At 36.6% G+C, this 25,511-nt stretch overlaps 1 protein-coding gene and 1 long non-coding RNA gene across 5 annotated transcripts in view; one reads left to right on the forward strand and one right to left on the reverse strand.

Moving 5' to 3' along the window:
- Positions 1-309: 309 nt before the first annotated feature.
- IL15 (interleukin 15) overlaps positions 310-25,511 on the reverse strand; it is a 36,596-nt gene continuing 11,394 nt past the window's right edge. For 3 of the 4 annotated variants that reach the window (XM_063335602.1, XM_063335600.1, XM_063335601.1), the window contains 6 exons: positions 7,821-7,919; positions 4,998-5,107; positions 3,663-3,744; positions 3,143-3,184; positions 1,351-1,494; positions 310-765 (listed from right to left, as the gene is read on the reverse strand). In XM_063335602.1, the coding sequence (XP_063191672.1) occupies positions 652-765; positions 1,351-1,494; positions 3,143-3,184; positions 3,663-3,744; positions 4,998-5,107; positions 7,821-7,919 (591 nt within the window). In that variant the 3' untranslated portion in view covers positions 310-651. The remainder of the gene's footprint in view (positions 766-1,350; positions 1,495-3,142; positions 3,185-3,662; positions 3,745-4,997; positions 5,108-7,820; positions 7,920-25,511) is intronic. The other variant, XM_063335604.1, reaches the window with a different exon arrangement.
- LOC134515951 (uncharacterized) lies at positions 19,954-23,849 on the forward strand. Its single transcript, XR_010071183.1, has 3 exons — positions 19,954-20,129; positions 23,430-23,518; positions 23,695-23,849. It is a non-coding gene; the product is annotated as an uncharacterized LOC134515951 (long non-coding RNA).

A 25,511-nucleotide genomic window follows, 5' to 3' on the forward strand; every position in this document is an offset into this window, starting at 1 on the left:
TATTAAGAGATAACCGATAGACCTTTAAGACAAATAGGCCTCAACATGTCTTTTGACACCAGTTCATTGAAGGAATGTTAATGAGAAAAAAAATAGCAAGGAAAATTGTCAGTCATGAATAAGAACAGAAGTGAAAGATGAGCTAGGATCTTCTAGGAGCACAGATGGTAAAGGGATAGATTTCAGATAACAAAAATAGCTATAGCCAAATGCTTTAACAGGGTATGATGATTTTATATTAATAATAATAAAAGAAGAGCTTTTCTCTGAAACCACATTCGGTTAGCCCTGAACTGATGTTCTTGAGGAGGTTCCCGCTGGAGATAGATTTCTTAAAGAATTTTGTTGAAAGGTTGGTAAATTAGGCAGGATTTCTTTTCCAGTGGACTTAACAAAAATAAAGACACTTTAAGTCAAGAAGAAGCTTTAAACCCTGTTAAATTCCTTTCATTTTTATTTCATAAGTAATATCATTTGTACGTATTCGGTTACAAATACATTGTGAATTACAGGGATTTTATTATTCTTTGTTTACGTGTTTTGCTATGTAAGTAGAATTGTCAGTGATGCTCTTTTCATTTTATTGGTGATAACATAATTTCTCTGAGGATGTTCATGGAAGAATCCTAGTTCCCAACTTCTGTCTTTTGGTCAGTGTTTGCATTCCCTCTGTATAACCTTGACGAAACTCTGTATAAATTCTGTAAAATTTTTTTCTTCATACTCTTCACATTCTTTGCATTTTGCTGATCTTGTGGAATTTGACTGAAAAAGAAAATGCAGTAGTAAAGCAGGATACTGATCTGTTTGTTGTGATAGAAAACTAACCCTAGTTTGTCCTGGGTTTGTGAATAACTCCAATGCAGTCAATGGCTATGCAAAGCATTACTGGAGGCTGCCATGGTACTTATGGTCTGTGCAGCTCCTGGCTTGCCTTCTGAGTAGGATCAGCTTTGAAAGATACACTTCAGTGAGAGATACAAGTGGCTGTCCCTTTGAAAATTAGGATACTTTTCTGTATGTGTCTGAGCATACCAGACTTTAGACACTGAAGTTACAAATTGTTATTTGTAATAGACTTACACATTCAAACACCCTGACTTATATACGTGTACACAGTAAAAAGTATTTGCTTTGATGAGAATCCTGAAAGTGTTTTTCTAAAAACCACTGAATTCTGCTTTTTCATTGCTATATGTGTAACTTTTTCATTGTCATACGTACAGGTAACTGGATCCCATTTGCTTTCACCTGTACCATCCCACCTTTTATGTAACAAAAGAGGTATTTCTCCTACTGAAGAAACACTTTTGATTTGCCCTTTTTCCACAGACTGTTGGTGTTACTTACCTTGTTATTTTCTAAGCTTGCATTTCCATTTTTCCATATGTTCAATACATCCTGTGTTTTACTACAATTTTTGATAAGACATTCTTGAAGAATCACTTTTGTCTCTAAGAAAAAGCATCTCATTACAGGTTCTTGGCATTCTTTCTGAAAAAAAAAAAAAAAAGAAGTTGCAATAGTTTTACAATTAAAAAGGAGTAAGTGACTGTAAGATATAATTTACCATGAAGTGGCTGATTTTTATTTACTGGATATGTCTTCTTTCTATTCAAATACTTTAAATATTGGCAAAGATTGGCTGTGAGAGCTGACAATGTAAAGGCCATCCAATTTGCTAAGATGAGATGAAATGTAGTGTCTCGGTGAAGAACACAGGAAAATAATTAATTAGGATAGAAATTTGCGAGACAGCTAAACATAGTGGAATTAGATTAGTCTCATTCTTAGTTCTAGCACTTTCATTCAGAGATCTGAATTCAGAATAGGCAGGGGATAAGAAAAAGTAGATATTACCTGTATTTCACAAATTAAAGAAAAAGAAGCAGAGGAATTAATTTCTCCATCAAGTCAACAATAAACCCAAGAATAAGTCTGAAGTTGTCTGACTTGCATATCAGACTGTCCCACTTTTAGAAAATCTTCCTGACATTACCAGGTATTAAATCAGCCATTACAATTGATTGACCTCTTTGGCTCAGTTCTGTTAAGAGAATGTGTGTGTGGCTGTGGACATGCATGTTTTGCGACCTTTTTTCCTGTCATGTACAGGGCTAACTGTACAGACACATGAGGCTCTTGCTTTCTCAAGCTTGCCAGATCCACTGAGCATATCAGCATTGCTGTATTCTGCATGCACGCTGAGTCTGTTCTGCACTGAGGTAGTCAGTCCATCATTTCTAGGAAATCTTTCATTAACTCTTTATGTGCAGGATTCATATATGATCTGTGTTTGGCACAGTCCTTGTGTGAATGTTTATGTTGTCAGGAAAGCAATGTCTCACAAGCAGGCTACTACCACAGCAATGATTTCAGCCAATTCTGACAGGGCTGTACCAAAGGTGACTGCTAAGATTGGGCTATTGGCTGGATTCATTTTCTTGGTCGGATGTATGTGTCCCATGGAGTGCAGACTGAGAATTATGAAAACAGATCATGAAAAAGTCTCTTCAGGAATGAATTTATGGAAACTGCATTTAAGGTGATTATATTTTATGTAGATTTCCTTGATTTTATTAAGAATTATATTGACCAATTAACATAATTCATCCTTTGCAGAATAAATTATACTCTGCAACTATTACAAATCTAAATCCTTCAGAGTACCTAGGTATTTGCTGCTAAGCTAAGGAATGACAACAGCAGAGAAATGCACAGGTAGATGCTGACAGTTACTCTCCATATTCCGCTTCTCCAATATTTTATTCCACTAAATAGTGCATGGTGTTAAATAACTACCTTTGTCACTTTGTCAAAGTATTTGTCACTTTTTTCCTCCCTCAAATTACAAACAAATACCAACATTATTTTAGCAGTGTTTGCTTTGATAGGATCATTTTGGATCATCCCTTTAAATTGATTAATTTTTATAGCAGGTGATTCAATAAAAATAATTAATATCTGCTTACATAATTTATCATAAGCACTTTAACTAACAGAACTGTTCCTTCCAAGGCAAATTATTTGATTTCTGAAACTTTTCTCAAATTAGACCAAGGCTGCCTTAGAAGAAAGTTGTTAGTAAAGAAATGAAGCCACCATATCAGACCAGTTGTGGTCAAATTTTAAGTTTACTTACATCCTCATCTGTATTTGCAGTATATAAACTGACATCAATATCCTAAAAGAAAACAAGAGTTAGAATTATGGACATTAACTAGCAGATTTAGAGATAATAAAGCTAACTCTGCAAGACGTATTAGCTCCAAGTTCAAAGGCCCAATCCATCTGGGCACTGGGGGTCAGCAAGTCAGGGGATCCACCTAGTAGCCTGCAGGATGGGCTTCACTGTGAGCAGGACTCATCAGAATTGAGTCCCACAATACTTTCTCTGAAGGAGTTAACTTCCAAGCCCACTGCCCCTTTTCTTAGGAAAAGGGAGAAAGAAAATGATATTTAGTTCTAGAGTCTGCTGTATTTGGTCAACTCCAATTCCCTTTAACCTTCTATTCCTTTGCTTCCACCCATAAAACAGCATTATACAAACACCATCCCTTTTCCTGCTCCCTGTCACTGACTCTTAGCAGAGTACAGTGCTAAATATTTAATTATGTCTGCTCCTATGATTACATGAAATGCTGACTTTTTTATGAACTTACTTTGGATGTCTTGATCTGCTCCAAATCTTTCAGAACTTCTGCCCACTTGCAATGACCTGCTGCTGTCTTTGGTACACAAGCACTAGAAAAGAAGAAATCCAATGACCATTAGGCTAAACAGTAGGTATACACAACGTTTATGCTGAAAAAAGGTCAGAGATTATTAAGATGCTATAGCTATATTGTTTACATGTATATATACACATATGGTAAATGTGTGGGGCAAGTATATTTGACAAATCATCAAATCATATAGATACATAAAAACCGTATCTCAGTCACACACCATATAAACAGTCAATTTGTTTTTTAAAAAGGCCAGTTTTATAGAACATAATGTAAGAGAAAGGTTCAACTACTTAATGTAAAATACCTCAATTCTTTTAAAGTATACAAAAAAAAATCACAAATTTCAAAGTCTTTTATACTAAAATTTTCCCCCCTGCTGCTATGGAATTTCTACCTTAAGCCCTATAGAAATATTATTTGTCATTTTAGATGTAATTTTTTGTGTACAGGAAAGCTTCCTCCTGCTATGGATAAGATTGGGCTCAAAGTGAACCACTAAAGGGTGGAAGTAAGATTTCCTTCTCCTTGGAAGATTTTTGGAATGTCAATTGCAGTTTTAATGTATCCCCACTTGGATCCTTAATTTGGATGCCTTTCAGTACCGCTGTACTATAAATAATATACAACAATATAGCGAAAGGCAGACCAACTGTTTTCAGAAGTTGGCTTAAAACAAGCAGTTATTAAACATTTGAACATTAACCAAAGGCTCAAAAATGACAAGATTTTTGGGAAAGGAAAAAAAGGTGGGGGTTATAACAAGAATCAGAGGACACTTACCATGTTTTTTCCAGGGGAGAAGAGAGAGAAATGTCAGACCTTAGTAAAGACTGAAGGGGCACAAGGAGAAAACAGGTGGGGCATGTAGCCCCTAGAAGCAGGGCCAATTTTCTGAGTCAGGGAACTGGAGTGAGAATGGAAGGAGGCGTGTCATGTACATAATTCAGCATACATATTTAAAAATGCTCACAGGTGGTGTTTTTTCATTACAAAGACATATGGAAATTGATGGAGGTCTTTAAATGCAACAATTCCAACAACTTGCGGGTTGTCTTGGAGATGAGGGCCAAGATGCATTCTTGACCAGATTGAGCCTCGCCAAAGACAGAATAAAGTAAGGGACTGTGGCCTGTGAAGCAATGGGGGACTGCATATTGTGGCAGGAGAGGGTCCACTCTCTAAAGCAACTGCAGGCAAGTAACAGCTGTAATAGGAAAAATAAATAATTCAATTTTACTGTCTAATTAGCATTGCCTTTGTAGTTACCATAGGAAGAAGATGATTAGTCCCATCTCAGTCTTTAAAAGGCAAAAGAAATGGCTGTTCAGAAGAAGATACAGCTGATATTGCAGACAAATACTTTTCAGGTGTGTTTTCTGAAAGACACAACCAAGACAATAGCTTGTCACAATGTGATTTCACAGAATTTTGCCTTAATACTGACTTAATTAACCCGTTTGACAAGACATCCAATCAAAATAAGACTATCTGTTGTGTGTAGATTGAAAGACCAACGGATTCGTAGCTTGCAGAAATATATAATCACTTTACAAAACAGCTGATAGAAAATCAGATGCTGAAGACAGACTGCAAAATTCTGAACTCATCCCGGACTACCTAGTTATTTATCTTTTCCTACTGCAGACTGCAATTTAATGCAGGGACAGTAGTAAACAACTTTTGTTTTGTTTTCCGTCCTGGAGACCTTTCTCCTGGCTACCTTTTGCCACCCAAATTCTGTGAATAACCTATAACATTACCTGCAACATTGTGGTTGCGTATATATGAAACCCTGCATCAAATACATCAAATGTTATAGCTATTGATCTTAAATACAATATTTAGATATAGTACATATTTATACTTCATTACATAGTGTATGTACATCTAATAGTGAGAAGTGATGCATTTAAGAAGTCTGACAGTGGAATATGGCAACTGGAAATAAGGAGGAGGTGTGAGCTGTGCATTGACCGTCAGCAAACGTTTCACTGTGTGCAGCCTGGGAACCTTGGTTCCAAAGTCACAAGCCCTTTACTTTAAGCTGATACAGTTCCTTCACAGAGCTAGGTTAATTATCGTCCAACTATGCTTTTGATCCAAGGTTTTATTTCTTAGCATACGTGCAACAATTTTATATTCACTTACTCAAATGATGTTTCTTTATCAGTGGTTTATTTACATACTAACTTGCAAGTGAATATTTAAAAAATGGTCCAGAGAATGTAATAAATAAGAGCTAGCACTGCACAGTAGTAAAAATACAAAAATGGGATGTCAATCCATACATTGTCAGGTTTGCAACTTGCTGAAAGCCACCTTATTAAAGTATCCACTGGCAAAGGCAGGAGAGTAATACTTACATGTGTCACAGGGGACTTCTGAAGAGTATTTGTAACAAATATTTGTTATTCTCTTAAATTGAAAATGTTTTAAATACATTGCAATTATTTTGTTTACAAAACCCACAGATACAGCTAAAATAGTGTAGTAACCTAATCATTACATAAAATTCCACACTCAATAATGGAAAGCAGTGCCAGACCCTTTTATGACCTGTGTGTGTCCAACACCTATTAAATAAGAAGTATGTAAATGAAGATAAATAATCTAAATTACAGTAAGACCAGAGCAAGTAATATCCATCTTCTGAACTATTTCAGTATGGAACATGCCACGTTATTGTTACCCAAAGTATGTCTAAAAACAAGACTCAACCTGTTACTGTTTCCACAACAAATGGAAATTGAAATTACGTGAGTATGAAAATGAAAATATTAAGCATATATAAATATATATTTTCCAAATTTACAAGAATGTAATGGAAAAGAAATATTAACTGCTTGGCTATGGTGAAAAGAGCTAAATCGTTTCGTATGCCAGAATGGCTCTAACCTTTCCGCAGTTACAATTGTTTTATCTGAAATTCATCACAGTGTTGGTTTTGTGGTTTGGGGTTTTTTTGATTTGGTTTATTTTTTTTGGGGGGGGGAGGTTGTTTGGTTGTTTGGTTGGTTTGGGGTTTTTTTGGTGTTTTTTTTAATCTGCATACTAACTTTTGATTTAATTTGCCAATCCTTAAAAAAAATCCTATTTTGGGTTTTGGCATTTTTCTTTTAAATTTATTTGAAGTTCAAAAGCAGCCTTATGGGGAAACTAAAAGTACATTTAAAAACATTTAAAATCTGATTTGGTGGATACAGCTGAAGAAAGCATGTTTTAGTCCCATGGTTAAATTTTTAAAAACATGTTTTAACAAAATTATTTAAAATGTATTAGAAATATTTTACAGTGGATAAACACTGTGATCATTTTACAAGCTGGTTTTTATCAAACAAGATGAGGTGGCTACAAATGAAAATACAGAAGACTTATGTTTGGTCCATAAGCACTTACCAGCTGTGTGTTTCATAATTATTATTATGGAGCCTTAAAAAGCTGATTTGAGAGGGAGTTCCAGTCCAAATGCATTGTCAAATTTATGCTGTAGAACAAAGTGTTCAAGGTGAGGAAAATAATATATTATAGTACCTAGTGAATAATGGGCCAGGGTTATCATTAGTTTGTCATTTGTTTTCTTTTTTTAATAATTGTTCACTGTGATGACAATAGAACACTGTGTTCTTAATGATTAATGTAGTTACTTTGATCTTTGGTTTTCTTAAATATGGTAGGTAACTTTTTTATTGTAATGAAATAATCATTGCCAATTTAAAATAAAAGCTTAGTTTTTATAAGTAATAGAGAACTTCACTGATTGCAAAATTTATAAAAAATATACTACATGCATACTCTAAAGGGTATTCCATTTGTTTATAAAGAGGTTCTTAATGTCCAGTAGATCACCTAACACATTCCTTTCAACAATTCAGGGCCATTTTATACTTGAATGTCTTAATTATTTCATCCACTATTCTTTAACAACGTAAGAAATGTTAGCTCACTTACATGCTTTGAAAAATTATTCTTCTGCCTTGAACGCACATTGTTGTAATGTAAAAAATTTCTTTGGCTATTGCCAATTTTTCACTTTTACTCTTTAATCATTAACCAATTGCTCTCTGTATTCATTATGTCTCTGATACTTACCCTTGTTTTATGGAAGCTTGAACTTTGGACAAGGGAGCGGCTCATATTTAAATACATATATATTCTTATCTGTAGCTTGTGTCCTGATAACCTGCAAATCTAGGTTAAGGATTAAAGCCTGTGTTATTCCAAAATGCAACTGTTATGATATACACAATAATCTGTTTGGTAAAGGAATGCTGGTTTTCTATAATGACAGTAAAATCAAGTGCTTTAAGAGCAGTTACCACTGAGTGAAAGCTAAGCCACAGTAGTACTGTTTTTAAAGAAGAAAACATATAAGCAAATGACAAAACTTTTCTTTAACAAGGCAGAAACACTTGCTTATTTTGCTGTTTTGGATGTCACAGAAACTATAATCTAACCATAATACATGAGTCAAAAGAAAATATTTGTAGCTCTTTACAATATTTATGCGAAGGAAAGTACTGAAAGCTAAAATCACATGTCTTTGCCTGTATACCGTATTTCCAAATGTCTTTATGATTTGCTTATAAATTTGTCAGTGAAACCTTGAGATGTGATATTCACAACTGAGAAAGTTTAGTTCCTTTGCAAGTTGGTGTTATCTACAAAGGTCCTATTTTTATTGCTGACTTTGAACTGTATTTTTATTCTTAGAGAATGTAGGTCCTGAACCTACAAGTCCTTGGCCACCACTTGTTTATGTGTGCGTACAATTTCAATACGGTTCCTCAGTCTAAAACGGCGCTTTCCTTCATTAGGATGTCTCTTTAATAAGTAAGTAGGCAGCAGTCCGCTCTCAGCCTCCATTTTGCTAGACTATTGTACTAGATCTGGTTGGGATGGAGTTCTGCATAGTAGCTGGTATGATGCTATGTTTTAGATTTGTGGCCAAAACAGTGTTGATAACTGACCAATGTTTTAGCTATTGCTGAACAGTGCTTGCAAGGCCTTCTCTTTTTCTCTTCCCTGACACCCTCAGGGAGTGGGCTGGGGGTGCACAAGAGTTTGAGACGCGACATGGCCAGGACAGCTGACGCAAACTGAGCAAAGAGATACATCAACACCATGTAACATCGTACTTAGCATTAAAAGAAGGGGGGAAGTTTTTCTGAGGTAACCATTGCTCGGAGACTGGCTGGGCATCAGTCTGCTGGGGGGAGGCAGTGAGTGATTGCTTTTGCATTACTTGGGGTTTTTTCCTTTTTTTTTGTCTTTACTTATTAAACTGCCTTTATCTCAGTCCTTGAGTTTTTCTTTGTTTTACCCCTTCCATTTCTCCCTCCTGTCTGACTGGGGCAGGAAGTGACCAAGTGAGTGGCAGCTAGCTGCCAGCGGGGGTCAACCCACTACAACTATACAATGCAATCTCTTGAATACAGTTGCCTCCTTTTCTGTGATCTTCCTAGCAATCTTCATCTGCTTCATTGTTCTGGAAAACAAGGGACTAGACATATACAACACACTAAGATCTCATGAAGGATTTTAGAAACTGGTGCTAGTATTTTCACCTTACATGGGAAATAGGGAACTGGCTAGTGCCAGTGTTTTTTTTCATGACTGTATCACAGTGGTGCCTCATTCATACTTCAATAATGTGTTCCCCTGCCAGAACTTTATGTCCAATTCTTTCAGAATCCTGGAATGTCTGAAGAATCTTTCACTATTTGCAAAAAGCCTTCTCCTGACAAAAAAAACCCACAAACAACCAAAAAAACCCCAAAGTCTAACTTGCTTAATATTTGTTTACTCTCAGTTTTTCCCTAACTTCTTGACCTCTAGCACACAGCTTTTTTCTTGATCAGCCCTTTTCTCCCGTTGCCTCTGGGCTTTCTGGCTGGTCTCAATTTTGCTGGTAGGCATCACTAGTCCTTCCATTCCTTACTCCTGTAAGCAAATCATCCTCCTCAGACTGTTCTCTCTTGTAATAACCTCTATTCCATTTTTGTTCATCCTTGGCTTCTTGTTTTCCTTCTTTTTTTTGTGTGTATGGTATGTTGCTCTTCTCTAATTGGTGGCCATGGAATGTTTTGGTTTTGCCCATTTCTCATCTTCATTCTGTAGTGCAATAGACTTATTCTTACACATTATTTATCCTATTTTAGTCAGTCTCTATTTCTGCCCTGTTCTACAGATATGTGTCCTCAACGCTTTCTCTTTGACTTCTTGTGAAGTAAAGGGACATAAATCCTCTCTTCTTTTCTCTGTTACTGCTGCAAATTTCCCTCTAAAAGTCGTACCATCACCTCCAACTCTCTCTAGTCCTTGGAAGTTTTATTGAGCAACATCTCAGGCATACAGTGTTTCTTTCAAATACATATTCAAGGACTGTCTACATCATGCATCATTGAGCTCTACACCCATTCATTTGCATGGTTTCTGCAATTCTTCTCCTTCGGTCTCCTTTGCCACAATAATTACAGCCTCCTTTTAGAGAACTTGGCTTCCTCCCCCAACAAAATCTCATCCTGTGGCACTTATTCTGTTGTTCTCTGTTTGTTGGATCCTCTCATTAATTGTTCTGTCCTCTTGTGCTAGGGAAATCCCTTTCAAGGGGACAGAGTGCTGCACAACTAGAGTGCTGCATATATTTAAGGTTGTGTTTTGTGCATAATATTCAAGCTCCTTCTCTATGCTCAGAAGCATAGAGAGCATTGTTAATGTCAGAATCTGTAAGATTGGGAAGAAAATCAGATGTTTTTCCCATTTGTATCAGAGTCTTCTAGAAAAGAAGCGCTTTTTTTTTTTTAAGATTTTTTTTTTTCAGGAGAGAAGCCATGGAGAGTAAAGATTCCAGAAACTAATGGAAGTGACTAGAAAAGGAATGGAGCCCATAAAGAAAGCAATACCTCTGAAATAGACAGAGGTTTCAGTGTTGAGCCCTTAAATAAGTAATTTTGAAATCAAATTTTCATGGATCATGAGTAAGTTTTAGAGGAAAGACCTGTTCTTAATGCCTGGTTATGGACTAAATGCTGGAAAACATTGCAAGTCAAAGGAGCACATTCGCTGAAGGATCTCTCTGCTCTTTCATTCCTAAATTCCTCTAGACAGTTTAAAGGGAACAACCAAAGAGAAACAAAACAAACAAAACCCTGAATGTGAATTAATTTCAGAATGTATTTATTCTTATGGGATAGAATTCAGAGATAAAAACACATGCAGAGGTAAACACCACATTAATGTACTCTGAGACAATAAGAAACTCTGTAGCAGATGCTACCTATAGGTGCAGCCATCTAAACACACCTTGAGAGTAATTTCATTTGTGTGTCACCAATATCAACAGAAAGTAATATTTTCCTATGAAGGAATCTAGTACCAAGACCTTAAGTCCTTTCCCAATTTCTACAGGCTAGTCCCACCTATCAAAGACACATATTTTACAGCTCTGGTAAATTCTGTTCTGAACACCATTTGATGCAGCAAATGTTTAAAAGTTGCTTCTTTGCTATCATGGTGCCCAATCCATTATGATTCCACAGCTGTTTTAGTTCCTCTTCTCCCTTCCTACCCATCTTTGCATAGAAGGCTAGGAAATCAGCCCTCAAGCTCCACCAGGTGTTACCAGCAGCTCTCCTCCTCAAGGTCTGAAGGCAAAGAGCAAGTTTTCTGCATTTCTGTCTAGCTTGTACTTACTGATCCAGAAAGGAAGTCAGTGGAATTACTGAGTGTTAAACCAAATCACATGCTTGAATGCTTGTCTGGATGAGAGCCAAAACATGCCTTAGATTGTTATGTCTTCAAGTCTTTATTTCACAAAGCTAAAGTGCTTTCCTAGAAGTTTTGTATTTAGCTAGTCAGGCAGGCTAAAGCACTTTTGCAGCTGTCATTTTAAAATTGGACATTCTTTAAATATTATTCCTACTTCCCTTTCAGCCCCTTGCCCCTAGAACTAGAGCTTTCCTTGGTTTTATTGTATAGTGGTGACTCTCCGAACTTAGTGTGCCTGTATGTGAATAGTGTTGACCTTCAAAAGAGTATTCTCAGTAACCAGCACGGCAGGAAACTCAGTTTAATAAGTTTTGCATTTATATGTTCTTGGTTTGCTTAAATACTTGTTGATTTGCTTTTGACAGTCATCCAGTAGGACTTCCTTCTCCTATATGCTCTTGCTAACTGGCATTTATGCCAGAAAGTAAAGTTTGCAATGCCTGTTTGAAAATTTTGCCAAAAGGTCACAGAGTCATTGCTATTCCACTCAATACCTTAAACATAAGAATTTGAAATGTAAGAAGTTAAATATCTCCTTTGACCTTTTTTTGCAAAACATGCTTGAGGCCTGGGGCTCATACCATTGCCTTATGAAGATGTGTCTTATACTTGGCTATAGGCCTGAGAGGAAGTTTGTCCTTGGTGCAAAGAAAGATTTCATACCTTTCCAAAGAACCTTACAGTCACAGTAGCAGTGAAAACCAGCAGAAGTGCAGCAGTATTTCGGGATAAATATTACAAGTTGAATATAAGTATGAATAATATAAATTAAGAGCTTAACTTTTAGTCTGCTTTCACTACTTTGTCAGTCACAGTCTCAGCAAAATGCACACTGCATGACAACAGGCCTCTTCCATTAATAGCTCTGCTCGAAATAGGGGCGCCAGGTCCCGGCTGACATGATTGAGAGACCAGGACATCAAACATGTTGCTTACCCATTTGTTGCTGTCAGTTCAGGATCTCTCTTACAGATTTTTTTCTTTAAGCATCTTTTGCAAGATGGCAAAATCCAGCCAGAAAAGAAAGCTAATACAAGCTTCTTTCTTATTACATCCTTGCGTGTAACGTCAGTCTTTTCAAGGTATCAATCACTTATTAAATTATGAAGCTAATACATGCGTCTTTCTTTGTACTCCTTCCATGTAATGTCAGTCTTCTCAAGGTATCAATCACTTATTAAATTATGAAAGATCAACCCAATGTTGTCCTGATGCAAGCATACACGACAGTAATGCTAGGTTTGCTTAACAAACACTGTGATTGATAAATAGGGAAGCCCCAAGTTTTGGTAGTGGCAAAATTAGTGAGTTAAAGGAATAATTAGTAAAGTAAAGAGGAAGTACACAGCAAAAAACTCATTTGTAGGGCACAGATGGTTAGCTTTGACCATTTATCCCCAAAGAGCCCCCCTTGGGGTGCAATATGCAATAATTAGTGAAAAGGCCTTTCAGGGTATACTCTCCTGGATTACTAAGCAGTTGAATCACAGGAGATTTGAAACGTAATGGACATTAATAAAACACCAGAAAAAAAAGAGGCAAAACTAGTCAGTGATGAAGTTTGTTTAGCAAAATGTGTCCTCATCTATATATGCTATTAAGCACTCTCTGTAAATATTATTTGTGGTATTTTTATGCCATGCCAACAAATATCCAACAGGGAATGAAAATATAATTAGGGAAAAAAAATGTTGTGGATTTAGGGGTAGGATGTTATCATCTAAAACAGAGCCAAACACAGAAACTAAACAGTGAAAAATAGAAAGGATGTCATACTGATGCATAAAAGTTGGAAATCCTGACACCATAAAATACTTATCACAGGAGCAACTGCTGGGCAAATAATATCTCAGACTTAGCAGAATACTCAGCTCTGAGGCTGTGAATAATATCATATGCTAATAGAGGTCTGTAACACATTTGTAACAGATAGAAGACTAAAAATAGCAACTGCAGTTCACAAAATGGTAAAGTAATGCAGTATTTTCAGAGCTTTTTTTTAAAAGGAAAATTTTAATCTATGACCCTCTCTTACAGTGATACTTTTACTGGAATTTACTGGATCCTGAAGTAAGCGGGTAGGATGTAGTTTGAAATACTCTACTTTTTCTTGTGCTTTTACTCTTCTTTAAAGAGCAGAATGAAATCGTAATGTGTCAATTGCCATAGCTTTACTGAAACCACTGAAGTTATTTCCATTTCCAGAGTGGCTGAGAGTTTGACCAAATGTTAACCTGGGAAAAACAGATTTATTGAACAACTGAGGAAAGCAGCACACAAACTTCCAAAAGAAATATTATAAACAGATCAATAGGCAGAAAAAATTAGTATCAGGATTCAAATAAAGAAGAACAAAACATCGCAACTATAGATTTGTTTCATATTTCTGCATAGGAAAGGCAGACAAATTTGGAAAGGAAATTATTTCTGCTTTATATGACTTTAAATCATTTATAAATAACAGTGCAGTAAGACTTAGAGCAACTGAGCAATCATCCTAAGTTTCTTGCCTTAGGATACAGGAAAACTGATTATTGGAAAAGCTCCAGTGTGTGCTACAGAAACCTCCCCCTTTCATGTAAATTTTGAATGTATTTTTGTGGAACGTAACAAATCATGAGATGGCACTCTGAACCACTTTTTCTATATGTATGCAAGTGGTGAATGCAATACAGCAGTTGTCATTATTTGAGGTTTCTTCTGTTTGTATGGATGAAGGTTTTTCTTCATTTCTTGGCAGCCAAACACAGAACGTATAGAGGAATGGAAGAGGTTGTGTGTGTGCAAACTAACAAGAGCTGAAACAATACTATATTAAGCTGGTTTCTGTATCGTAGCTATTAAAAAAGAATAAATGGTAGTCATAGCTCTTAACAGCGCAGCGCAGCACAGCACTCATCCAAAAAACTTCAAATATTCTTTCAGACAGGGTAAGATGAATTTACTAGCCAGTACATTAATTTACACAAAAGTGTTTTTAAAAAGATTGAAAAGAGTACTTCACAGGGATGTTAAAAGCAGTTGTATATACAATAATTGGCAATACTACAAAGCACAAATAAATCCCTGGGTGCCTTTATATTATAAAACTAGGTGGAACAACATTATTGAAAAGGAGTAAATTCTTGTATACAATTGCAGGTCTGCGCTCTGGGATTGCTTACTTCATTGATTTAACATACAAGATGGTAAGCCAAAAGCAACTCACTTTGTTGACAGTAATTAAGTGATAACAAATGTTTCCAATATGCTCATACAAGAAACAAGATAAACTGTAAGAAATGAAATATACATTGTAAGTTTAACCCATGACCACATTGCAAAAAGTCAATCAATTCTATTAAATTAATATATATATGTATTATTTACAGAATTATGATTCATCTTGCTAAGTAAAAGAAACATTTTGGGAGATAATGCAGCCTGCCAGAAAAATTAATACTTCTTACAAATTGGAAAGTGCACATCTTTAGATCAACATCAAACAATAAAATAGAAAAAAAATTAGCCTCATTTTCAAAACAGACTTTTGTCAGCAGCTCCCACTGAAATAAATGCCTGATTCAGCTGTAGGGAACTGGTCTAGTAAACATGCTACATCCATTTTGTGGGAAGGCATAGGAGAATAAGCTAAAGATAATATTTCCCCATAATCTTTTTTTCAAGCAAGCTTCTTTCTCCACTTTTGAATGGTAAAGCTAGAAATTAGTTCTATGTCATTCTAAGCAAGGGCTGATAAAGTGTTTGATTTGCCTCACAAACATAGTCTCTTTTTTAAAAAAAAAATAAATATAAAATTACTGAAGCTATTAATAACTGTGTGTCATGCTGTTTGCCTGAACAATAGTCAGTTTGCTGAAGCCAATATAGCCCTGCTGTCTCATATAGGCTTTTTTTTGCTCTCCCACCAGGCCTGCTTACTGCTTGCTTACTGCCAAAGGAAGGTATCTAATTGTCCTGAATGGAAGCACAACACTGCAAACTAATTTACTTTCTTGTCTCTCTTGAACAGCTAACAAAGTTTGGTTCTGGCAGGTGTTCACCCCAATACCACGTCAGGTCCACATGGTTGGTAAAGCTAGAATCAGTTTTATAAGTCACCAAAAAGACGACCATTCACATACATCCTGGCACTTTCTGGTCTTTAAGCCGGAATAGGCATCATGCATATTGCACATAGAGACATGCGGCAGAATGCAACTGTAATGAAAGTAATAAGGAAAATTCACATGAATTACCACAGATGAGTCCAAGCGGCCACCTGGCCTCTGAAACTTCCCTGACTAAATGTTTGAAGACCTTAAGACTTAGTTTTATACGGAAGTCTTATTATTGCATTCTCTATGACTCATGTTATTAATAATAAATCTCTGGGCATTTCAGTGTGGGATCTCAAGAGGCCAAGGAACCAGCTGACTGTCCACGTAAGCATTCCTCTCTTGTTTTTTTTAAAACCTTAACTGATAGCATTGGGTGCCTATTTCCACACGGGAACAAAATCAGAACAAAATGAGGTTGTGTTACACCTATCTCAGGTCAGAATGGGCACACTGGCACACTCTTACTACTTTCAGAGATTACAGCAACTCCCAAACCAAATCCAGGGTTGCCATCATTGCAAACACTTATTCTAAGGATCAAGATGGCACAATAGGCTCTTTCACCAACGTTGCTAGTGTCCTCTCCATAAGATATGCAAGCTGGATAATAAGCGTAGCAGAAAGTATGGTTGAAATGTGTATACTGAAGAATTTTACACTTTCCTTCCCTAAAATCAGGAACTTCTACTTTTCTAACTGAGCTCACTGATTTTTGTTCCAACTGTCTTGAACTTCTGAACTAGTGAACTAGATTCCTCCTCCTGAGAACACACACCTAGAAGTTTTCAACACTTTTGCAATAACAGGTCCAGCACCATTTCATTCCCAGAAAACAAAACTTTCTTCTTTTTTTTTTTTTTCAAAATTTTACATCTGTTTGATTTTTCCAACGCAAGCTATCCATTCCTGCCACTCTACAGCACCACTGCTGTATGCCATCTCAGAAAGTCTTTCTTGCAAATTAATTAGGCCAGATTTAATACTATTATTTGTATTGAGCCTGCAAGTTGCTGTGTCTGGTCTTTTCCCACTGGGTTTTCTACCTTTTGCTTTCAGAGCCTGACTGACATTACTGATCTTTGTCTGTATAGGCAGCCAATAACAGTTTTGCATCAGAGTAGCCATGCAGGAGTCATCTTGTTGACAACCTGTTTTATATTAAAGCTTCTTTATATAGCTTCTGGACACTCAAATGCCTGCAGAAAATCCTGCTGTATGAAGTATGTCACACATAACAACTCTTCATTAGCCCCTGCTGGTCTCTAGCTAGTATGGGTACCTTATGGGTAAGTTGTAATAGGCAGATAAGAAAGGGTTTTCTTCCTTGCAGGTTAAAAATTAGGTACCTTGCCCTGATATGAATTACAGAAATACATTGAATTTAGGAATAGCAGAACTGACTGTAAGCAAAAGGCCTCTAGGCCTGATGTCTGCAACTGCAGCCAGTTGTGGATGCCACAGGAAGAGCGTACTGATAGCTCCCTGACATATCTTGTCTCCAGTAAAAGAGAATGCAGATAAAGCTTGTCATTTGGGGCTAGTGTTTTCAAGTTTATAACTCCTCTAGCGTTTTTTCCCTGCTGTTAATAAATATCTGCTTTTTAATGGATTTTTTAGAATTTTATGTAGCAGTTTCTTCTACGTAAATATTTTTTTCAGCTTACCTTTCCAATTTTGACAGGCAATGTTAAATTCTAAACTTAAAATATGATGGTAATTAATGAGGCCTCTTCATAATGTAATTTTCTAAAGTGTACTGCTTTTACAAACTTGTATAACCTAAGGGAACGTATCTTTCATTTTTTAGGTCAGCTTGAGTTTTCTAAAAGTCACAATGTCACCACTTTGAGTAAAGATACATATTATTTCCAGACATTACAATAGAACAAATGCCAGTATTTACCCTTTTCCTGAAAAAATGTATCTCATTTCTTTGTGGTTTCAATCTATTTATTTTTGTTTCAGTTCACCAGGCACTATGAGAACATTTTCATCATTTGAAATAGCTATTTCAAAACTGAGCAACCTAGTTGAAAGCGAGAAAACAAACTTTCTTCTTTCTTAGTTGCAAACTATGAATAAAAAAACGCATGGAAGGGCTGTAATTTACTAAGTTTAAATAGCTGGGACAGTGTACCATACTTTCAAGATTACTTCTGGCACCAAAACAGGCACGCAGAGAATTCTTCAGAGCACATGGCAAAGTTGCATCCCATAGACCCAAACTTGTAGTCAGCTGAAGGCATGATAAATACCAGTTTATTCTACCAGTTTAAGTAAGAGTGAATCATTTATACTACTCAAATGCCTTGCATATTTTTTCCAAAGGTGCTTCCCTGTCCTTCAGAAAATCTGAGGCATACTGAGCAAAAAGAATAACCTATTACTCTGAGAATGCTCCTTTTTTCTTCTACATCAGAAATAGTTTAGCTACTCATATTTAACTCATCCAAGACAAGATTCAAATATTCTTTGAGCATGTTACTTCCATTCCCATTTCTTTGGAATGAAGACTGACAAAATTTGTAAGCAAATTACAAAACAAACTAGCAAGCGAAGAAGTCATAATTCATAATCTTACAGGATAAAAACATTCTCACAGTTAAGAATATGAGTGGATGACTTATGAAATTGCTTAAGAAATATGGCACGTTATGTTTTTTCTCATTAGAATTACCAGGTAGTACATTTAAAGTAAAGGTTTCTTTAATTTGCCAAAACTATTAGTGGTCATGTGAAATAGAGAAAATGACCCTTTCTTTAGAAAATAGTTGAAGTATAAAGAGAGATCGAAATTAAGATCCATGACTTAAATGAAGGTTTTTTTTCTTTGCTGATATTTAAGTCAGATCAAAATAGGTATCTTAAATTTCTTTGAGATAAATCAGTCTGTACCATAGTTTTGATATGGTATAAGCACTGAGCTGTTAGGAAAAGTACTGACAAAAACCTTCAGACCCTAGGAAGCACAAAGGATCACCAGTAGCCATCTTGTTGGATGACGTTATTGTTGAAAAGTCACTAAGTGTAATACAGAGCTTGAGTTGGCCTTCTCGACATTTATACATCAGTTCACTTTCAATGCTGTACCTTACTCAGAGTGGTAGTCAAATTATTAGTTTCTTGTTAAAAATTTTCACATATGCACAGCACATAAATTTGCATTATTGTCAGGTCATTAATCTTTAGCTGGATGAAAACTACTAGAAAACTACTTTGTCCTCGCTATGACCCATGTATCTTGAAATCACACACAGTTTAAAATGAGACCTGAAATATTCATGTGTCATTTAAATTATGCAAAATAATCTACAGGCATCCATAAAATCTTATGAATCTGAGAGATATTTTCAGTTACATGAGGGCAGGAGATGAGTGGCCGTTTTGTCCTTCAAAAAAAAAGGGAGGGGGCGAAGACAGAAAAAAGAAGGAATTGCTTCAAAAGTAGAACTTGAGAAAAGTTTCACAAAGATTCCCTTGGAAAAAAAAGTCTCATAGATAATTGAACAGTAAATGTATCAGTAGTGTACGTGCACTAGACATTTCTATTGTATCACTATATATTTATAATATGTTCAGGTACTGTTAGATAACCCCTACCAAGATAACAATTGTTAGTAGCATAGGGTTTTTTGAGTACAACGCACAAGTCACGTGTTTTTGAGTACGGAATAACAGAAGAGAGTGGGAAAGCCAGTAAAGCTGCCTGGATTATAGGTGTCCAACTGCTGGAATGCTAGAGAGGAGCCACATTTTGTGTTCTGATCAGCTAGAGAGAATGCAAATGGTGACAGCAAGTACCCATAACAGAATTTTCAACTGGGTTTGTGCCCATGGGGAGTTCAGAGCCAGTGCATCATAGCTCTTCGCTAGGGTTTCCCTGTATTCTCTCTAGTTGTTATGTCATTTTTATTGCTGGAGAACTGAGACACAATAACGTTGCTTTAATGGCCCCTGGTCACACACAGAATTTGTGCAGATTTCAGAACGTGAACTGAATTCTCCTGAATGCCAGTGTGGATTTTCAGGTGAACAAGCATCCTGCTCCTTAGGAATTACATTAGTTTCTCCTCTGTGCTCACACAGTGGAATTGTTCTTGAGAGACTGGCTATTGAAACACACACTTTGCAGCTAAAATCTCAGTGACACCTAGGCCGGGTTTCACTGTTCAGTGCATTGGTTTATTATGCAGTAATATTAGTCACAGAGTGGAAGAGGCTTCTGGGAGTCCAATTCCTAGTTCCAAGACACAACCAAATGCCAATATCTCTTTTTTTTTTTTTTTTTTTTTTTTTTGCCTGGTATCTAACACTTCTAGAGAAGATTCTTCAACATTCTTAGGGAGCTATTTGTCTCATATGACAACTGCATATCACAGCTTAATCTCTTGTAGTAACAGCATGTGGCCTCTTCCTTCTTAAAATGGAAAAGGATATGAAAAAGAAGATAAACTTTCAAGGACATCTAATCATTGCCTGTTGCCAGCATATTCATAAGAACCTCTGAAAAGGGAGCTTCTGGGCAGAATGGGTAAGTAAAAGATACCACCAAATTTGGATTATGCCTGATCTTGCTACTGCCCGAATCAATTGTTTTCTGCTGACAAAACAAGAATTTAGTCCTAATTTATTTGGAACTTTGAGGATTTTTTTGTTAAAGACTGGTAGATAAAATGGCCAAACTCAAACTTTTACAATCCAGAGAATGTATTCTTTTCTCCTGCTTCTTTCTTCATCTGCCATTGCCACAGATATCTCCTGTAATCTCCAGGCCTGTTGGTTACTTCCCTTGATGCTCCCAGGTGACAGAGTGAGTAGAATTTGAAGCAGAGGAAAAAACAGAAGCAGATTGGAGCAGATGAAAAAACGTCTGTTGGGGCTCACTAAATATAAGGAAGATAATGTAGTATTTGCTGATATGAGATATAGGATTTGAGGCCAACAAACAGGCTATCCTGTGTGGTAAGATTATCTGTTGACTATTCTAAGGAGGGGTCATAATATTGAAAGCTGAGAAAAAGAGTGATGGGATATCTACAATGGAAAAAAAACTCACTTCATGTTTGAAAGAAGAATGGTAGCTGGGAAGAGGAAGCACCAATTATTTCTAATTAATTAACGATATTAAGCGAAGTGAGAGGCACATTCTGCTGTAAAGCAAATAAAGACAGGAAGAAATTACTTAAGTCTAAAATGCCATAGCATACCTCTCAAATTACATTGGCAAGTTTATCTGCAAATGAACAGCAGATGAGATGAGAAGTATTGTGGATGATTAATATGATTCAGGATCTTAATTCTGACATATTATTTGGTCATCTCTCCTTTGCAGTAGTATCATGATGCAAAATGAAATTCACATTATTTATTACAAAGAACTTTAAAATCAAACCTCTTTAGTAGCACAGAATTGTATCTTGGAAGGACTAAATCCACCAAAATATGCTGGGAAAGTCTAAGATCAGCCAAAACATGGCACAACCTTTCAGCATTCTGAATAGAAGCAAAAGAGCAGGACAAAGGGGCCATTCTCTAATTATGTGGAACAGGATAATGAGGTGAGAAACATCTCTTTTGTATGAAACAAAATAAGCATAACTGCAGGCTCAAAGCTGCAGTCCATTAAATAATATTGTGTTTGTCTGGACATGTTAATAAATATATTTTTTAAAAAAAGTTAAATCATGCAGTTATCCAGATAGCTTCTGTAGGAAACTGTAAGTCACAGGAGTCATCTCACTACTTTTAGGTAGCTAGCTATTTCTGGGGAACACAACTGGTTAAATAAGCAAAATTTCAAAGCAATTAAGGAAACAAAGGCATACAAAGCATACAAATCAAGGTTATCTTTCTTTGCTGAAAAGTTTGCTTGAAGGTGTGACAAGGAGACATGAAGAAACACGTACTTGGCATTCAGGAGAGCAGGAAAATACTTACCCACATAAGAATGTAGCCAAGACATAAAGGCTGCCAAATCTACTTTTGCAGAGTATCATGAGACATAAATGGTCTGGTGCATTGTGTTATGTAGCAGTAGAACCAATTACTTTCATAGCAGCCTGTGCTTTTTGAGTTTAGTTGGAAATTGCTTGATAGCATAGACAAGAGAACTGACCGATAATATCTGCATGGCGAATCTCTTTTTAATATATATCTGTATTTATTTATTTATAAATAACAGAATTCACTGTTATTTCCATAGCTGTTTAAATCAGTACGTGCAAATGGCACCATGAGGTCTTTTCCTCCCCTCCCAGCCCCCTGCAGGATATCTGTTAGAAACCACTGAGGGTTTGTGGTTGTAGTCAACCCAACAAAATTCCATGTTCCCTCCAAAGGGACTTCACAAATCACCTGTCTTGAGATGAAGTAAAGTTCTAGAGTATTTAGGGAGGGAGCTTTGTTTTCTTCATAAAAAGAAATGCTAATACACTTTCACTTGAAGCTGCTTTCATTTGAAAGTAAGTTGCCATGCTGACATTTTCCTCTCTTTCCTCCAGCAAAAAAGCGGTGAATAAACTTTTCCTGGAGCAAATTCATTCAGGAGAGCATTATTTCTTGGCTCAGGAAACTACCAGTGAACATTGGGAAAGAATGGTGATTCACAACAAGGCTGTGCCGGATAATGATATGATAGTGAAATGACTATGTGGCATGGAAATTAAGCTTATTATCATAAATATCTGCTTAGAGACAATCTAGAAGTTAAAAGGGTATACTGAGGAAATAGTTCCACCTCAGGGCATAGTTTACTACTAATGCCTAGCTCACCACTTTGCTGAGGACAGATCAAACACCAAGGCTGTAGATGAGTAGATTACATCAGTTAAGTGGATACTGAAATCTTGGCTTACAAAATTTTGCAACGCATGGACGACAGATGGATTTGCACAGTTTGGATTGCCAAGCTACATACATCAAGACCGTCAGGACTCCTGTCTGCACAGCCCTTCAGGTCTCGCAGTCCATCTGCATAATATTCCAAGGCCCAAGCATTTTCTACACCCCACTACCCTGCCCCTGATCCAGTCGCCAGGCAAAATGGATAGGAGGGAGGATCTCAAGAAGTTGCAGAATGACCAAAAAGTTTTCTGCTGGTAGGTAGAAAAGGAGTTTGCAATGGTTAATTATGAGGCTAATCAGTAACACACAGACAGTGTCTGCCTCAAGTGCCTGAGAAACTTTCCCTATTTGACACAATACCAGCAAAAACAATGGAGGGGACTTCAGCAGTGGCCGGGAAGCAGAACCGCTGAGACTTTTCTTATTCATGCAGTTTAATCCCGCCTGCTAGCTGAGCACAGCACCAGGGTAGCCTGCAAGGAAGCCAGAAGCTGAAGGGTTCTATGCAGCTGTCCCTTTAAAAAACAAGTTCTGATGCTTCATTAAGCCTTTGTCAAATATAAATGTTTTTTACCAGGAAAAAAAAAGCAAAAGCAAAATACCAACAATGCAAACCTTACACCATGAAGTTCATGCTATAAGAATAAATATTTCAAACTTCACTGAAAGTAACAATGCAGATGTAGCGGGCATGCCTGCAGGTACCGAGGCCACAGGTTTGAGTTAGACTCTGCTACAATAAACATAGTATTTCTGTCTGCTGACCTTGACATACACAGAAAAAGAGGTGCAGTTGTCAGTGATTCATCTTGCATACTCTCAGCATGTCATTAATTTTAGGTTCTAAGGCTTTTCTGGAGTTTTAACTGGAATATTCTCCTGCAGGACCAACCATTTCTTCAGTTACTCCAACAGCTGTTTCTGGATGTTCCTGTGTTTCTCAGTACTGTCTTCTGACAATTTTCTATGCCTCTCCCTTTTTTCATAGGGGCTTCTCTCTTCTTTCTGTTGTTTGATTCCTCTTCAGGATATGATAATGGAATTGATCTTTACAGGAATGGATGGTGAGCAAAGCAGGTAAGAAAAGGAATATTAATCTTTCTATAGAGATTTGCCTGTTGTTCTGAAATGGAAAATGGTCCTCTCTATGGAAGAAACTTTGTTATCCTCACTCAGGAACTAGGGAACAGAATATATTAATATTATATCCATTTCTCCTTGGCAACAATGATGAAAGCTGTATTTTTCATCAGGTTTGGAATGTCTGTTCCATGTTTTTCCCCTTTGTTCCTGCCACCATCTAGAAAGCTTGGAGAGAGAACGCATCTTCATTCAGCTTTGCAAAAAAGGCCTAATTCAGGCTTAGGCTATTGAGTTGACTGAAGGACTGGAGATGTTGGAGCGAGGACAGAACAAGGCAAGTCTGCAGCCTACTTTAAATACTGAAGGAAAGCTGAAACTTAGAGACATATCTCCAACAGGCAGCTTTTTCGTAAAGGAAATAGAGCAACACTCCCCTGGATCGCTTTGGCTTTTCTTGGAAGTTTCTCTCATAATAAGCATGTTCACCCTGTTCTAGCCTAACTATCTCACTTCCCAAGATGACATAATTGAAAATTTATTATGCATTAATTCATAGAAATGCCCATTGAAGTTACACCCTAATTTCCATGCTCACTTCTAGTTTCTTTTTTTTCAGGACTTTGATCCTGAAATTTTAACTCGTATACTGAAGATTTATATGGCTGGTGTTTTGTCTTAAAAATAACTTCGAGGGGGAATAAGGGGAGTGAATATGCCTGGAGCTTTTTTGGAGGCTTTCATTTGCCCAACAACCTTGGTAGGCTTAAAGTACAGCAGAATAAATCTAGTTTACAACTGGCTACATGATTACAAAGGTGTAACAAAATACTGCATATGAAACTTCATACAAATGTATAAATTAGCTAATAAAAGCATTGAAATTGTGTTCCAGTTGTAGACCTAAAGTTGATTGTGTTTAAAAAAAAAAAAAAAAGAAGTGCTTAATGTATTGATGATGGAAAGTGAGACAGGAGAGAATAGTGGAAACTGAAAAGGCTGCACTCTCAATGGCATTGTGTTGTCCTTCACAGAACTACATATCCTGAACATCAGAAGTCAAGGGTTGTGTGCAGTGAGTTTTATTCCTTCAGTAGGTAAATACGCCTAACTATCCCTAACTTTAACTGGCACAGAGTTTCATTGACCCAACTGAGAAAAGAACAGGCATTTTAACACCCTTCAGAGAAGATTAATTAACTACCAAGATCGGAGCTGATTTATTTCATTTTCATGAGCGAGTGAATAAATTAGATGTACTGGTGGCATTTCAGTGATCTTTTTTAAAAAGTACATTTTGGTATCATTAGAATGCGACGAAAATATGGAGATAAAGTAACTGCATGTGTAACTCTGCAAACATACCTGACAATACATTTTAGTGAAATGACTAAACTAATTCCTTTTCTCTGAAAGACATAGAAAATTTAAAAAAAGAGAAATTTTCCTCAGGCCCCTGATGTCGGTGAGGGAGGGAATCCTCTTATCACAGCCTTTGAACTTTCAAATTCAGCTGGAGAACCTTATATTAGGAATAATGAATCAGCTAACATGTAATTTAATCTAAACTTGTAGTTTCAAATCATATGGTAAACTATTGTAGAAATTTTAAGAGAATGAAAAATTCTGCTTGTACTAGTAGCTGTTAGTGTAGCAAGACACTGGGTGAAATGTATATTTCCCCCCTTTATTTATTTGTTCTTATTTTTATGTTAATGTAACTGTTTATATTAAAGATTAATGTCAGGAATAAACTCTTATTCATCAACCTCCTTAATAACTTGAGAGCATCACCACAGCCCACAGGCTAGCACCGGACAGGAGCTAGTTCAGTGCATGCAGAAGCACCCTTGGGTACACTAAGGATAAGTAATTATTTGTGAGCCTGTAGATTAATATCTTTGACTGCTTCCCCTGCAAGTTCCCAAGGACCAGCTACTCTATTCTAACTTCTAGTTTATGGCATCTTTTCTTCTAGCACATAGAGATA

This window comes from Chroicocephalus ridibundus, chromosome 5 (assembly GCF_963924245.1).
Source record: "Chroicocephalus ridibundus chromosome 5, bChrRid1.1, whole genome shotgun sequence".
NCBI lineage: Eukaryota > Metazoa > Chordata > Aves > Charadriiformes > Laridae > Chroicocephalus > Chroicocephalus ridibundus.